The sequence below is a fragment of the Triturus cristatus genome, chromosome 9 (assembly GCF_964204655.1).
Source record: "Triturus cristatus chromosome 9, aTriCri1.1, whole genome shotgun sequence".
Lineage (NCBI taxonomy): Eukaryota > Metazoa > Chordata > Amphibia > Caudata > Salamandridae > Triturus > Triturus cristatus.
The window spans coordinates 411,726,595-411,739,261 of NC_140592.1; the positions used below are offsets into that span (position 1 = coordinate 411,726,595).

The 12,667-nt window shown below is 41.3% G+C and overlaps 1 protein-coding gene across 1 annotated transcript in view; it reads right to left on the reverse strand.

The window, feature by feature from the left end:
• Window positions 1–230: 230 nt before the first annotated feature.
• The window catches only part of LOC146798057 (olfactomedin-4-like), an 88,171-nt gene continuing 75,734 nt past the window's right edge, over window positions 231–12,667 (reverse strand). Inside the window, exon 5 of the mRNA XM_085627903.1 lies at window positions 231–2,102. Within this exon, the coding sequence (XP_085484029.1) occupies window positions 1,291–2,102 (812 nt within the window). The 3' untranslated portion in view covers window positions 231–1,290. The remainder of the gene's footprint in view (window positions 2,103–12,667) is intronic.

Consider the following 12,667-nt stretch of genomic DNA (forward strand, 5'->3'; position numbering starts at 1 on the left):
AATTGCATTTTTGCGGTCCCAAACGGCTTGATTCTGAGAAACGGGACGTTTGCAACTGCAAAAATGCTTTGTACATCTTGCCCTTAGACAAGCTACCCCCATGTATCTAAAAACCATATCAGCAATCAATTGAACAAGGCAACAGTGCAAAGGTGCAACACCTATGGCCGTAGTATGCCATAGAATCAAAGCTGAATGGCAACCAAGACAAAGGCAAATGAAACTAATCATAAAACTTAAATGCTTTATTATTACATTACAATCAACATTTTATTCAAAGGCATGTAGATAACTAGTCACCTGTACAACGATAGCAAAGCACTTTCACCAAAATGATTAAAGCAAAGACTTTTGGAGCCACTGGCATTTCTGAACGATTTACTCACAAACATTGCTGCTAATGTCTCATCCTCCAAACAAAACTACTTGAGACAGCAGACACTAAAACACATGTAGTTAATGAGGCAGAGGAGTGTAGATGGTACATTTTGCATTCAGAATTTCAAGGTTTTAGTCCCAGCTTCCCACAGTTTCCTGAGCACGTCTCTTGCATTTTCTTGTGAACTTAAACAAAATGTTAGTTAGAAGTTAAAATGGAGCCCGATGTGGAGAACATTTTATCAAGTAGTTAATTGGGTTGCCTTTGATGTTTGTATTACAAATATATGAAAAAAGGTAAAATAAATACTGCTGCCTAAGATCACAGGAAGGTAATTTCCCACTTCTGGGCCGTAGCCTGGTAGTCAGAGGTAATCTGTGCTTGAAGAAGCACTCTTATGAACACGTTTGGGCTGACAGACCATGAGGTTCATCCCCAACTCCAGGCCCAGACTGAAAACTAAAATAAGACTAGGCAAAAATCTTCAAACCAAGCTGCAGGAGGCCACGACTAAAATGGGACGGTGAGGTTTTTGTGTTTCGGCTATGGTATTTCATCCTGCCCTGAAGCAGTTCTTTAGACAGCAACATACCTGGGAAATGGCAGAATGATCAAATCTACACTGCCCAACTCTCAAAGACCGTGCTTGTAGAGTAATGCCTTAGAGCCATCACAACTGTCCTTCATCTATAGAAGATTTTCATGTTAACAGACACAGTAACTAACACCTCTAAACGACAGCTTAAACTGCAGACAGTTAATATGAGGTGCCCAAAACGTAAATGTTGTGGCACACAAAATCACCATTTAAACACCAGAACACCCATAGCTCATTAACTACAGCCCCTCTTTTCCTTAGATTGCAAGCACAGTAATTCCCTAGTTGTGCCAGGTGAAGATGAGGTGGATTATCAGTTCTTGACTGAATCGGTTCTGAAGTTTACCTCATATGTGACCTCATAGCCATCGTTGTACATATAAAGCTTGTGGTCGTTGGGATTGTAGCTCAGGCTCTGCACCGTCTCCATCATCTTGTCAAAACCAATGCTTAAAGTGCCCTCCTGGCCTGTATTGGTATCGTACATGTAGAATATTTCCTCACTGCGGGTGGTCACTGACCGAGTTGCGTACATTACCCCGCAGATCATGAAGGCATTAGATGCTGACCGTTTGTAAAGGGTGGTGACCCAGTTCTTCTCTAGAGTCAAGGAGATAGGGTTCAGTTTACCAATGACAATATTTCCAACACTATCCTCTGTGGCATAAATAACCCAAAGCCCAGATTCATCAGCAGCAAAGTCTATATCCTGGAAGGACACACCAGCGTAGGAGAAGCGGTTGTTGAACACTGCGTTAGGCAAGGCCTTGCATTGCTCTACACTGCTCTGTACATTATGTGTGCAAAGGTCGCCCTTGGTGTTGCCGTTGAAGTATAGAGTATTATTATACATAATCATGCCACCACCCTGCCCATAGTATTTGGTAAGCTGCTTGTCGGTGGGCTTTTTAGACAGTAGTAAGTCGTCTAAGGTAGGATAGACACGGAATATTTTCACAACGCGACCATCTGTTTCAAGTGGAGCTACCCAATATTGGTGTTCCTTGCTTGTATTCAGTAGTGAGTCCTTTCCCCATGCACCAAATTTGTAGCTGAATCCTTTCCAGTTCAGCTGCACCGTGTAGGGTTTGCCTACACTCAAGAGGCCTCCATGGTCACAGGTACCTAATTAAATAAACAGAAAAAGACCATAAGACATGGTTGCAACACAATATAGTGGGCACATTCTGCTGGCTACATCTGTCAGTTGATTACAACATATTTAATTTTCAAGTAATTTAGCAGAAAACCCTATGCAATATCTTGTCCTTCAGTGACACATTAAACCACCTCTCAATGGGATTCTGCATTCAGGGATATCACTGAATTCCATGGCAGGTTCATAATGTGGTTGCACAATGCTATAAAACTCTTTGTCCAATCTAAAATTTAAGGAGGATGTGCTCTTCAAGGGGCAAAGGACCTTTTATCAAGGTCATGTAGTAAAGGTCATTACCATGACTGTTTTCCTTGTATTATAGGCGGAATGTTCAGATACTGTAGCAATATGATGACAAATGAAAAATTTGAAAGCAACTCTTCTAAAAATACTGCTTCCCGATAATTATTTTAAAATATGCTTCTTGTGAAAAGGGAATACTTGCTATAGTAGTTGTTCCTAAAATATATTGAAGTAAGGACAGAGTGAGAGGGCCTAATAGGTTACGACTAAGGTGAAAAGTATAGGATAGAGGGCAAATGTTGTAAACATTGAGGTTATGAGTTTATGGTTGAGGGCATAGGACTTGGGTCACAGGCTGTAGAGTTAAATGTTAAGGGTTTCAGTTATAGGCTAAGGGGTTGCGGTATAAGGGTTAGGCATTAAGAGGATAGAGTTAAGTGTTAGGGTGTAGGAGTAAGGGTAAAGGGTTAAGAGCAGAGTGATAAGTCTTAAGGGTGTAGGATTAAAGGTACAGGTCTAAGGATTTGGTATTAGTAGTTTTAGGTATAGTGGTTAGGGTTACAGGGTTAAGGGAGGAGGGTGGAGTAGTCAATGTTATTAGGTTGTGGGAATAAGTGGATCTAAGGGTTGCAGCTAATGGTTAGGGTTCTGGATAATTGTGTCAAGGGTTTGTGTTAAAAGGTTAATTAAGGGTTGAAGTGTAGGGGTTAAGGATTAGGAGTAATTGGTTATTGTTGTAAGATTAAGGGTTCTGGTTATAAGGTGAAAGCTCAGGTGTATAAAGGTAAGGGTCCTGGGGTAAAAAGTTAATGGTAAAGGATTTGGTCCTAGGGTTAAAAAGTTAGGAGTTAAGGATATAGTGTTAAGGATTGGGGGCCAGATGTACATAGAATGAGGTTTGCCAATACCTAATAGTGAATTTCTATGATTTCCTATTAGGAACTTGCACATGGCTATGTACAACAGTGTGTTTAATACTGTTTAAGATTCCCAGTGGGTCACAATTGACGTACCTCATTAGTGCGACCACTTCCTGCTCTTAAAAACACGTTTTAGCTACCATTCACATAGGGTAAGGGGTCCCCTAGGGACCACTTCCCTTTGCAAATTTGTTACTACAAATTATCCAACAGCGAATGTTTTGTGACAGAGTTCCAGTTGCAAAACATTCATACATCACCCTTCAACTCGCTATCAGGAAGGGACGCCCTTTACACGCCCCTTCCTAATACCGAATCGCAAACTCAATGTGCGATTCGGTAAAAGATTACCTAATTGCAAATGGGGCTTTGTTCATTTAGAAATTCATTTTTCCTGTCGCAAACAGCCCTAGTGTACGATTTGGGCTGTTTGCGAGCTGGGAAAAATGTTGTACATCTTGCCCTTAATGTATAGGGATTAGTGCTATGTAAAGGGTTATAAGTATACCATTAATTGTTTGGAGTGTAGGAATAAGGTTAAGGATTTGCAATTCCAAGGGCTACATGTTTAGGGACTATCAATATGAAATTAACCTCTATGATTGCAATGGTGTAGTGTCTAAGTTAAAAAAGTTATTTAATTTGTGATGTGTTAATGTGTGCTTTTTTTGTAGCCTATCAGCATGCGAAAAAACAAATCTAAGCGTTCCTTTTTACATTTAGGCTGCATTTAAATAATATCAATGTAACAAACTTCAGTTGTGAAGTGACACAATTACAAGCGTGAAAAATGAACTTGTGCAGTTCCTAAGTAATAAAAATGAAATTAATTTAGTACAACCGTTCCAATAGATCTGGCTTGTTATTTATGGGGTATGCAGTAATTGTTAGTTTTGTTGAAATCCCGGGTTGAAAGTGATGCAAGTTCTGTTATATTTTATTTTGTTGAACAATATTTTTGAATAGTAATCAATACATATATTTATTTAAAACATTGGAATAGAAAACATAACATGGAATTGTAAAACATTTAAATAGAAAGTGTTAGAAATAAGGTGGTTATTTGACTGGGGTGTAAGCCCTGGTCAAGCAGCAACCACAATCCTAGTCATGGTAAGTCACAAGCAAACACAATATGTACCTGTGCTCACCCTCTGGTAGCTTGGCACAGAGCAGTCAAGCTTAACTGGGAGGCAATGTGCAAAGTATTTGTGCAACACTTCAAACAGTAAGAACAGTGAAAACAGCACAAAAAAAGATCCCACACCAGGTTTTGAACGATAGATTATATTTTGATAAATAAAAAACCCCAAAAATATGAAACTCCAATCAAGCAAACCAAAGATATTGAATTTTGAAGTTTTAGGTTGATAAAGTGCCAAAAAGCACCAACAAGGGATATCTGGCTGCATAGGACCAACATAAAGTCACAAGTTCAGGCCGACCAGGATGGAGCGTGGGCTGGATACAAGGACCAGGTTAGGCCTGCTGAACAAAGTACCGTAAATACTGGTTGCGGAGCGTTGCGTGAGTATGAGGCAAAGAAGAGTCATTCAAGCAAATCGATGAGTTGGTTTCAAGATGCAGCGAGGCTGCAGTGCGAGATCCTGTTGTGTCATCAATGAGGATCTCGAGGATGGGGCTTGCGATGTGAAGTTCGGGCGTCAAGGATGTGATGCACATCTGCGATGAGGAGGCCGTCGTCAAGTTGCCGTCGACGAGAGATGCGTGGACCTGAGTTAGAGATTTGTCACGCCATCAGTGATATGTTTGTTCCAAAGATGCGAGTGTGATGCAGACCTTCTCCACTAGGACTAACCCACACAACAGCAGCAATGCATCGGTTCTGCTCGTAGATGCACTGCTCATCTGAGAAGAGGCTGGTAAGCATTTTAAGCCCATTTCCAAGGGTCCAGGACTGGGGTGGCACCACTTGGCAGGATAGACTCACAGAGTTCAGGTGCAGATGCAATGTTTTTGGAAGCCTGTTATGTCCCTGAGGCTTCAGATCAGGAGGCCAGCCTTCTAGCCCTTGGAGTCATCCTGTGTTCTCGGTTTAAGTAATTTAGGTCCAGTCTTTCTCACCCAAGCAAGAGGGCAGCAGGTAGCAGGCCAGCACTGCTGTGTTAGCATTTTCATACTATAACCAATATGTGCCTCTGCCTGTCTCTGAATACACATACAGGTCTGGGTTGAGTGACAGCTGGGCGTTGTGCATTCCCTCCAGATAGCCACACACAAAGGGAGCTTATGTGTGACTGATGGGCCATCAACATCCTCATGGGCCTTCCTAAGCAGGTTGGAAGGGAGACACTTACACCTGAATGGGCTGTGCTAGTCCCCATAGAAAGAGCTGCATACACCCATATAGTGAGTCAGGAGCCAGAGCAGGAAGAGGAGGGACTTTGTGCATTTCAAAGGCCTCTCTTTGAAGTCTCCCCCACTTCAAAGGCACAACTAGATATAAGTATGGGACCTCAAACACCACCACTTCAGGACACTTCTGGACCTGAGGACAATCTGCCAGGACTCTGCTGTACTCCTACTTTGCCTGCCCTTCTGCCCTTCTGGCCTGGGAGTGAGAAGGACTGGACCTGCATCTCTGCATTCCCAGGACCTAAGTTACTCCAAGGGCTTGCTGGCTTGCCTCCTGTTTTGGAGTCTCATGGATATCAAAGACTTCCATCAACTCTCCCGCAACTTCTGTGAGTCTTACCCACCAAGTGGTGCCAATCCAGTCCTGGGCCCCTGGAACTGAGTTTTCTGAGTTTTGGCAGCAAAATCCAAACATTGCTGTTGTTGCACCGGTCAGAAGCAACACATCTTCTCCAGCCCCCAAGCATCACCTGCTTCAAGGATGTTGCATTGCCGGCTGCATGGCTCGATGACATCACGACACATCGCCTACATCGCAAGTAAGCAGTCGCATCTTGGATTGCACGGCTCAGACCTGACACATCATCCACATCCAGCTGGATTGACGACGACACATTGCCTTGCCTGCTTCATGCATCAGGCCCTTTGATGGCACATCCAATGTACCTTTTTAGTGGTATAAGGTTGGTCCCTGTATCCGACCCGCCCTTTATTGCAATTGGCCTGAACTTTTGGATTGACCCCCGGTCAAGCGCGACCAGTTGTCCCAGATTGGCGCTTTATGCTTTTAAGCACTACATTTTAGTTTAATCTTTAAAAATTGTCTTGTTTCTGTTCACTAAATTAATTTCAATTTTTCTAACTAGGTGTGATTTCTTTTTGAGTGGTGTTTTCACTGTTTTACTGTTTTTAGTGTTGCACAAGTACTTTACACATTGCCTCCTATGTTAAGCCTAACTGCTCCGTGTCAAGCTACCAGAGTGTGAGCACAGATTCATTTAGGCTATGTATCTAACTTACCCTGACTAGGATTGTGGTCCCTACTTGAACAGGGTGCGTACCTCTACCATCTAGAGACCCAATTTCTAATAGTCTTAAAAAGGAAGATTTGGGCCTGTCAAGAGGTTTAACTTGCCAAGCCAACATGGAAGTTTAAAACTGCACACACAGTTTTTGCAATGGCAGGCCTGAGATATGCTTGCAGGACTACTTAAGTGGGTGACATAATCAGTGCTGCAGGCCTACTAGTAGCATTTAATTTACAGGCCCTTGGCACATGTGGTGCACTCTACTAGGGACTTATAGCTAAATTAAATATGTCATTTATGGTTATGCCAATCAAACCATGTTTAAGGGAGTGGGCACAAGTACATTAGCACTGGTCAGCAGTGGTAAAGTGCACAAAGTCCGAAGTCAAACAGAAGCAAAAATCCAGCAAAATTGGAGGCAAGCAGGCAAAGTGTTTGGGGGAGGACCACCCTAAGGCTAATGGGTCTAACAGAAAACAAATTAAGTTATATTTTGCATATTTAGGTGTCTATTCCCAAAAGTAAATCTACATATCTAGATTCACTACAATTAAATTTACTCTTACACTTTTTTGTAAATTTACTACTTTTGGCTATCCAATATTTACAAGTGTGAAGGTACTCAAAAGTGTAGGCTTAAATGTCCCTATCCCCTGAAATAGGGGAATGGAATCAAACATTCTGAAGTTCAGAAATTTTAATAATTCTGGACATTAAACTACAAAATAGCCATGAACAGTGAATGTAAAATCACAACTCTGTGACTCCAGATGACATTACATGACTGACTCCCTGTCTCATGCTTATTCCCTAAAATGCCTCCTATTTGTTCCTGCAATGCAATGGAAGAGGGAAAGGACAAGAAATAGTAAACTGCTCTTAGACTATCATTGTGTGTTGAATGGAGCAGAATCTCGGTGGGGGACACTATTCCAGCCAGTAGTTGGCTCGTGTTACCACATTAGTATTACATAGTGTGGAAATGCAGGGACTGCGGATTATTACCGTAATGATTTCTACACAAATGGTACCTCAGATTATCAGCTGCCAGTTTCTGTTAATGCTGTAAAACATGAGAAATGTGATTCAAAGCAATGCACCTTTTGAAGATAAAGATTGTCAGGGGTAGGGTTATTGATTTGGCAGGCGGGTAATTTTGGAAGGGGGTACCCGGGCAAATTTAATAAAACCACTCTGGAACAAAATTCTGAGAGAATTTCAGCTCAACCCTTGGTAGCTATGCAAAAAGCAGTACACAATCTCTAGAGAAGTACGTGCTAAGTTCATGAAGTACCAACAATTTCAAAATCAGGAAATCCACACAATAAAATTCCCAAACAAATTAAAAAATATATAATCTAATTTATGATCAAAAAGACATGAAGGTCGTCAAACTAGGCTACAGGGAATCTGAGATAAAAAAAAGTTGTTATGTTTTAGGGAAAAAGCACAAATAAAAAGTAAAGCGTTACTCAAAAGTCACTGTTAGAGGTTGACTGAGACCTAGGAATGGGTGCACAGAAAAAATATTGAGTTTTTTATTTCGACCTACATTAATATCGAGTTTAAAATATCATAGGGACAGAATATCGACATCAAGAATATCGGTGACCAGAATATCGACCTGAAGGTAAGAAATATAGTTTTTGTTAATATCGAAGTTATTAACATCGATAGTAAAAATATCGATGTATGTAATTTATATGTATGTGTTCCACATGTTTTGTTATGTTTTATATTATTTTTTTAAATATCTCTATTAATTGTTTAGAAGTTAGTAATTTTGCGTTTTAGTACCGTAGTGGGTTGTGGGTTTATAGGGGAATAGGGTGGGAAGTAATTTAATTATTTAAATTAATTCATAATTTTTAGAAATTATTAATTATTTTTAATTACATTTTGCATTTTAGTTCTGTAGCGGGTTGGGGATTTATAGGGGAATAGGGTGGGAAGTAATTTAATTGTAATCAAGTAATTATACATTTTTATTTTTTGGTATTGATAATTTATTGTTTAATTAATAATTGTTTTTTAATTAATTAGTTAATTGATAAATATATTCATTGTGCTAATTTAGTGTAGGAGCAGTTTGTGTGTTTATAGGGGAATAGGGTGAGAAGTAAGTTATTATTATCAAGTAATCATTTATTAATATTTATTGTTATTGTTAATTAATTTATTGTTAACTAATTATTAATTGGTAATTAATTTTTATTAATTATTTATTTGTATTGATAATTCATTTATTGTTAATTAGTTATTAATTGGTAATTAATTTGTATTAATTGATTAATTGATAATTATTTTAATTGTGTTAGATTTTATGCAGAGTGGGTTTGTGTTTATTGGGGAATAGGGTGGGAAGTAGTTTAATGTTACTAAAGTAATTATTAATTTCCATTTATTGGTATTTATAATTAATTTATTGTCCACTACTAGGCAGCCAATCCCTGCTACTTGTTCAGAAATTAACTACTGTCCATTCTTCCTGGGCACAGAGGCAAGTTATTATCCCCTAAGCCAGAAACGTTAACTCTCCTGGCCAAGGATGTGTATACTAGCTCTGATGGCCCTGAGTGCCATAACTGGTTTTAAACCAGTTTTGGCTCAGGCAGCACAAAACAATTTTTTACAAAGTTACTTTTCCACTCAAGTTATCAAAACTCTGATTTCACAATTAAATATGATTTTGCAATTTAAGTAGGAAATAACTTTCAAGCATCTGCATGACATCTTCTCCGGCATTTGTACGAAATAAAGGTTTGATTCCAATCTAGGCCTGTGCTGTGAAAAGCCTACCAAAGCCTATACAGTGAGATAGCTTTTGGGTTTTATTTCACTGTGAGAACACAGTATCCTCAACATGTAATATAATCTATTTTTACACATTAGCACCCTGCCCAATCTGCTAAGAAGGCACACTTTACGGGTTACTTATGAATATATAAAAATTAGGCTTTCCCTGTGCGACAAAGGAAATTTTCCTTGCCATGTATCACTACAGCGCATTTCAACTGCAGCTCCGCCAAATGACGCCTTTGGCAAAATATATTTTTGTCAAATGTGGGTAGTGTAAATACACTCTGCAGCCCACATATGACATTTAACATCCATGCAATAGGTGCATTTACAGCGTCATCTACAATGGAGTTACTGGACAGTTAAACAGACCGATTGGGTGAAACACATTTTACTAATAAAATTTTAGAGCCAAAGTTCAGACACTATGGGACTGAATAACAGTGTCACTGTACACAACATTCTAATACACTCAGCAATGGGTCCAGAAAAAGGTGCAAAATTTTGATTGACGATGCAGAAAAGGCAAATTTGCTACAAGAATCCTTACCTCAGTTCAGAAGATTACAAAAGCATGTTCTGTTATCATTGTTAAGGTGATTGGTTCAGTAGTTGGTATAGTAACCAATCTAATGGACGTCAGTAAAGACAGGAGGAGTACTTTCTGCCTTCAAAGACCCCAAAGAGCAGTGGGGACTCTGACATTTAGCAGCCCAGGTGCCAGGAGTGTCAGCAGCAGATTTCCTGTAAGGAGGTGGGGCTTCCCGTGATGAGCCATATAGTCCAATCACCATCCCCGCAGCACGGGACACCAGTGAAGATAGGAGGGGCGCTTTTGGCCTCCAGAGACCCCAAAGAGTAGAAGGTACTCCAACATCTAGCAGTCTGGGCACCAGGAGCTTCAGCTTCACTATAAGGACATGGGGCTTCCTGTGACAAGCCATATAGTCCACTCAGCACCCCTGTAGGAGGGGACGCATGCGGCTGTGTGCCCGGGCAAAGCCTGGGCCAAGGGCGGTCCCGCCTGCTCCTGTCTGCGCCAGGACAAGGCTGAACTGGGCCACCCCCCCTTGGATTTTGTTGCTGTGAATTTGGCAAGGGGCTTGAACATTTACACTGGACTATAATACTGTTAGGATCTTTGTGACCTGTGCTTGCTGTGAAAATGTGTGTTTTTGTTTATGGGGGCCAAGTGTGTATCTTTTGCCTAGCTCTCACTATTCCAATATGGGTAAAAGGAAAGTAGATTTAAAAAATGCAACTGTTAAAAGACCAAGGAAACCACACCTCAATTTTGTCTTATTTGAATAATGCAGTGGGGGTTCTTACTGATTAAATCCTGTCTGTCAAAGAAGAACTAATTTCTTCCAAAGAGGATTTTGATTCAGTTTTGGCAGCTGTAGCTCTCATTTCGGTTCACCAGGGAAGAGTTAATGAAGTTCCTTCTGGGGAGATTCCTACTATCCTCCAAACTTCGGTGATCAATAATCGTAAATTCACTTTGTTGGACTTGGCCCTTTTTGCAGGGTTATCCCCAAACCTTTTGCTTCTTCCTTCTATTTTTTCCTGACCTGTTATTGTTGGTTTTAGGACTCTGGGCACTTTACCACTGCTAATCAGTGCTAAAGTGCATATGCTCTCTGTGTAAATTGTGAACATGATTGGTTATCCATGATTGGCATATTTGACTTACTGGTCATCCCCTAGTAAAGTGCACTAAGTGTGCCGGGGCTGGTAAATCAAATACTACTAGTGTGCCTGCAGCACTGATTGTGCCACCCACATGAGTAGCCATGAAAAGATGTCTCAGGCCTGCCACTGCAGTGCCTGTGTGCAGTTTGCTAATTGCCATGTTGACTTGGCAAGTGCACCCACTTACAGGCCCTAACCTTCCCTTTTCTTTCATATAGGACACCCCTATGGTAGGCCCAAGGTACCCCACTGGGCAGGGTGCAGTATAAGTGAAAGGTAGGACATGTAATGATGTGTGTAATATGTCCTGATAGTGAAATACTGCCAATTTCGTTTTTCACTTTTGAAAGGCTATCTTGCCCCATATGACAGAATGGGGAATGCATTGTAACATTGTACAAGCATATCTTCCCATTAAGATGAGATGGAAAAACAAAGATTAGGCTCTCTGTACTCAGAATTTAATAACACATCTTTTACTAAAGATGTTTTTTAAATTGTGTGTTTGAAAATGCCACTTTTAGAAAGTTGCCGTTTTCTTGTTTAACCATTCTGTGTGCCTCTGCCTGTTTGTGTTTTGACTGTCTCGTTTTGGAGTGACAGGGGCTGGGGAGGTGCATTCTCTCAGACAGCAACGGGGGGGTTGATGTGTGTCCTGCCTTTCCCGAATGAGTCAGGGCTGGGCTGAATAGACATGGGCTGCATTCAGCGTAGGGGTAGGAGTTCTCACTAGCACCTGAATAGGCCCGGTCTGCATTTAGAGTGGTGGGAAGAGATTTTCCTTGCACCTGAATAGGGCCTGTCTGCCTTACACAATGCTGTCTCCACCTCCTACCGTGAAGCTGCACAAGAGAAGACAGAACTGGTTTGGACTGGGCTCAGAGACCCTTGCACAAAGAGAACAAACATATTTTAGGGGTATAAGTATTAGACCTAAACCCCCTGAACTTTAGACTACTTCTGGAATCAAGAGGAACCTTGGCTGAGGAGAAAAGCTGGAGAAACTGAGGTGAAGTACTGCCCCTGCTGTGTGTCTGGGGTTGGCCTGCAGTTGCTGTTCTGCCAAAGAAATGAGAAGGACTTTGCTGTGTGCTGTGTCCCCTGCTTGAGGAAAGTCTCCAAGGGCTTGGGTAGAGCTTGCCTCCTGTTTTGAAGTCTTAGGAACACAAAGACTTCACCCCCATCTCCCCTGAACTTCCTTGCTGGAAGTTCTGACCTGCAAGGAGTGCCGGTGACTGTGTGGGGCCTCTGGAGGTTGTTTCTGCTGCTGGGAGCTGGAAAGCAATGCAACAAACAAGGAAGTCGACGCATCGCTCTTCTGGAGACAGTTTTTTGACGCAACAACGCGGTGCGAGAAGAGTATCCCCGCAGCGCCTGTCGCTACTGCAATAATCGATGCATCGAGGGATTGCGGCTGAAAAGGTCGACGCAGCGCCGCTCGCAGCATCGTTCGCCGCCGCATCCCAGATTTCC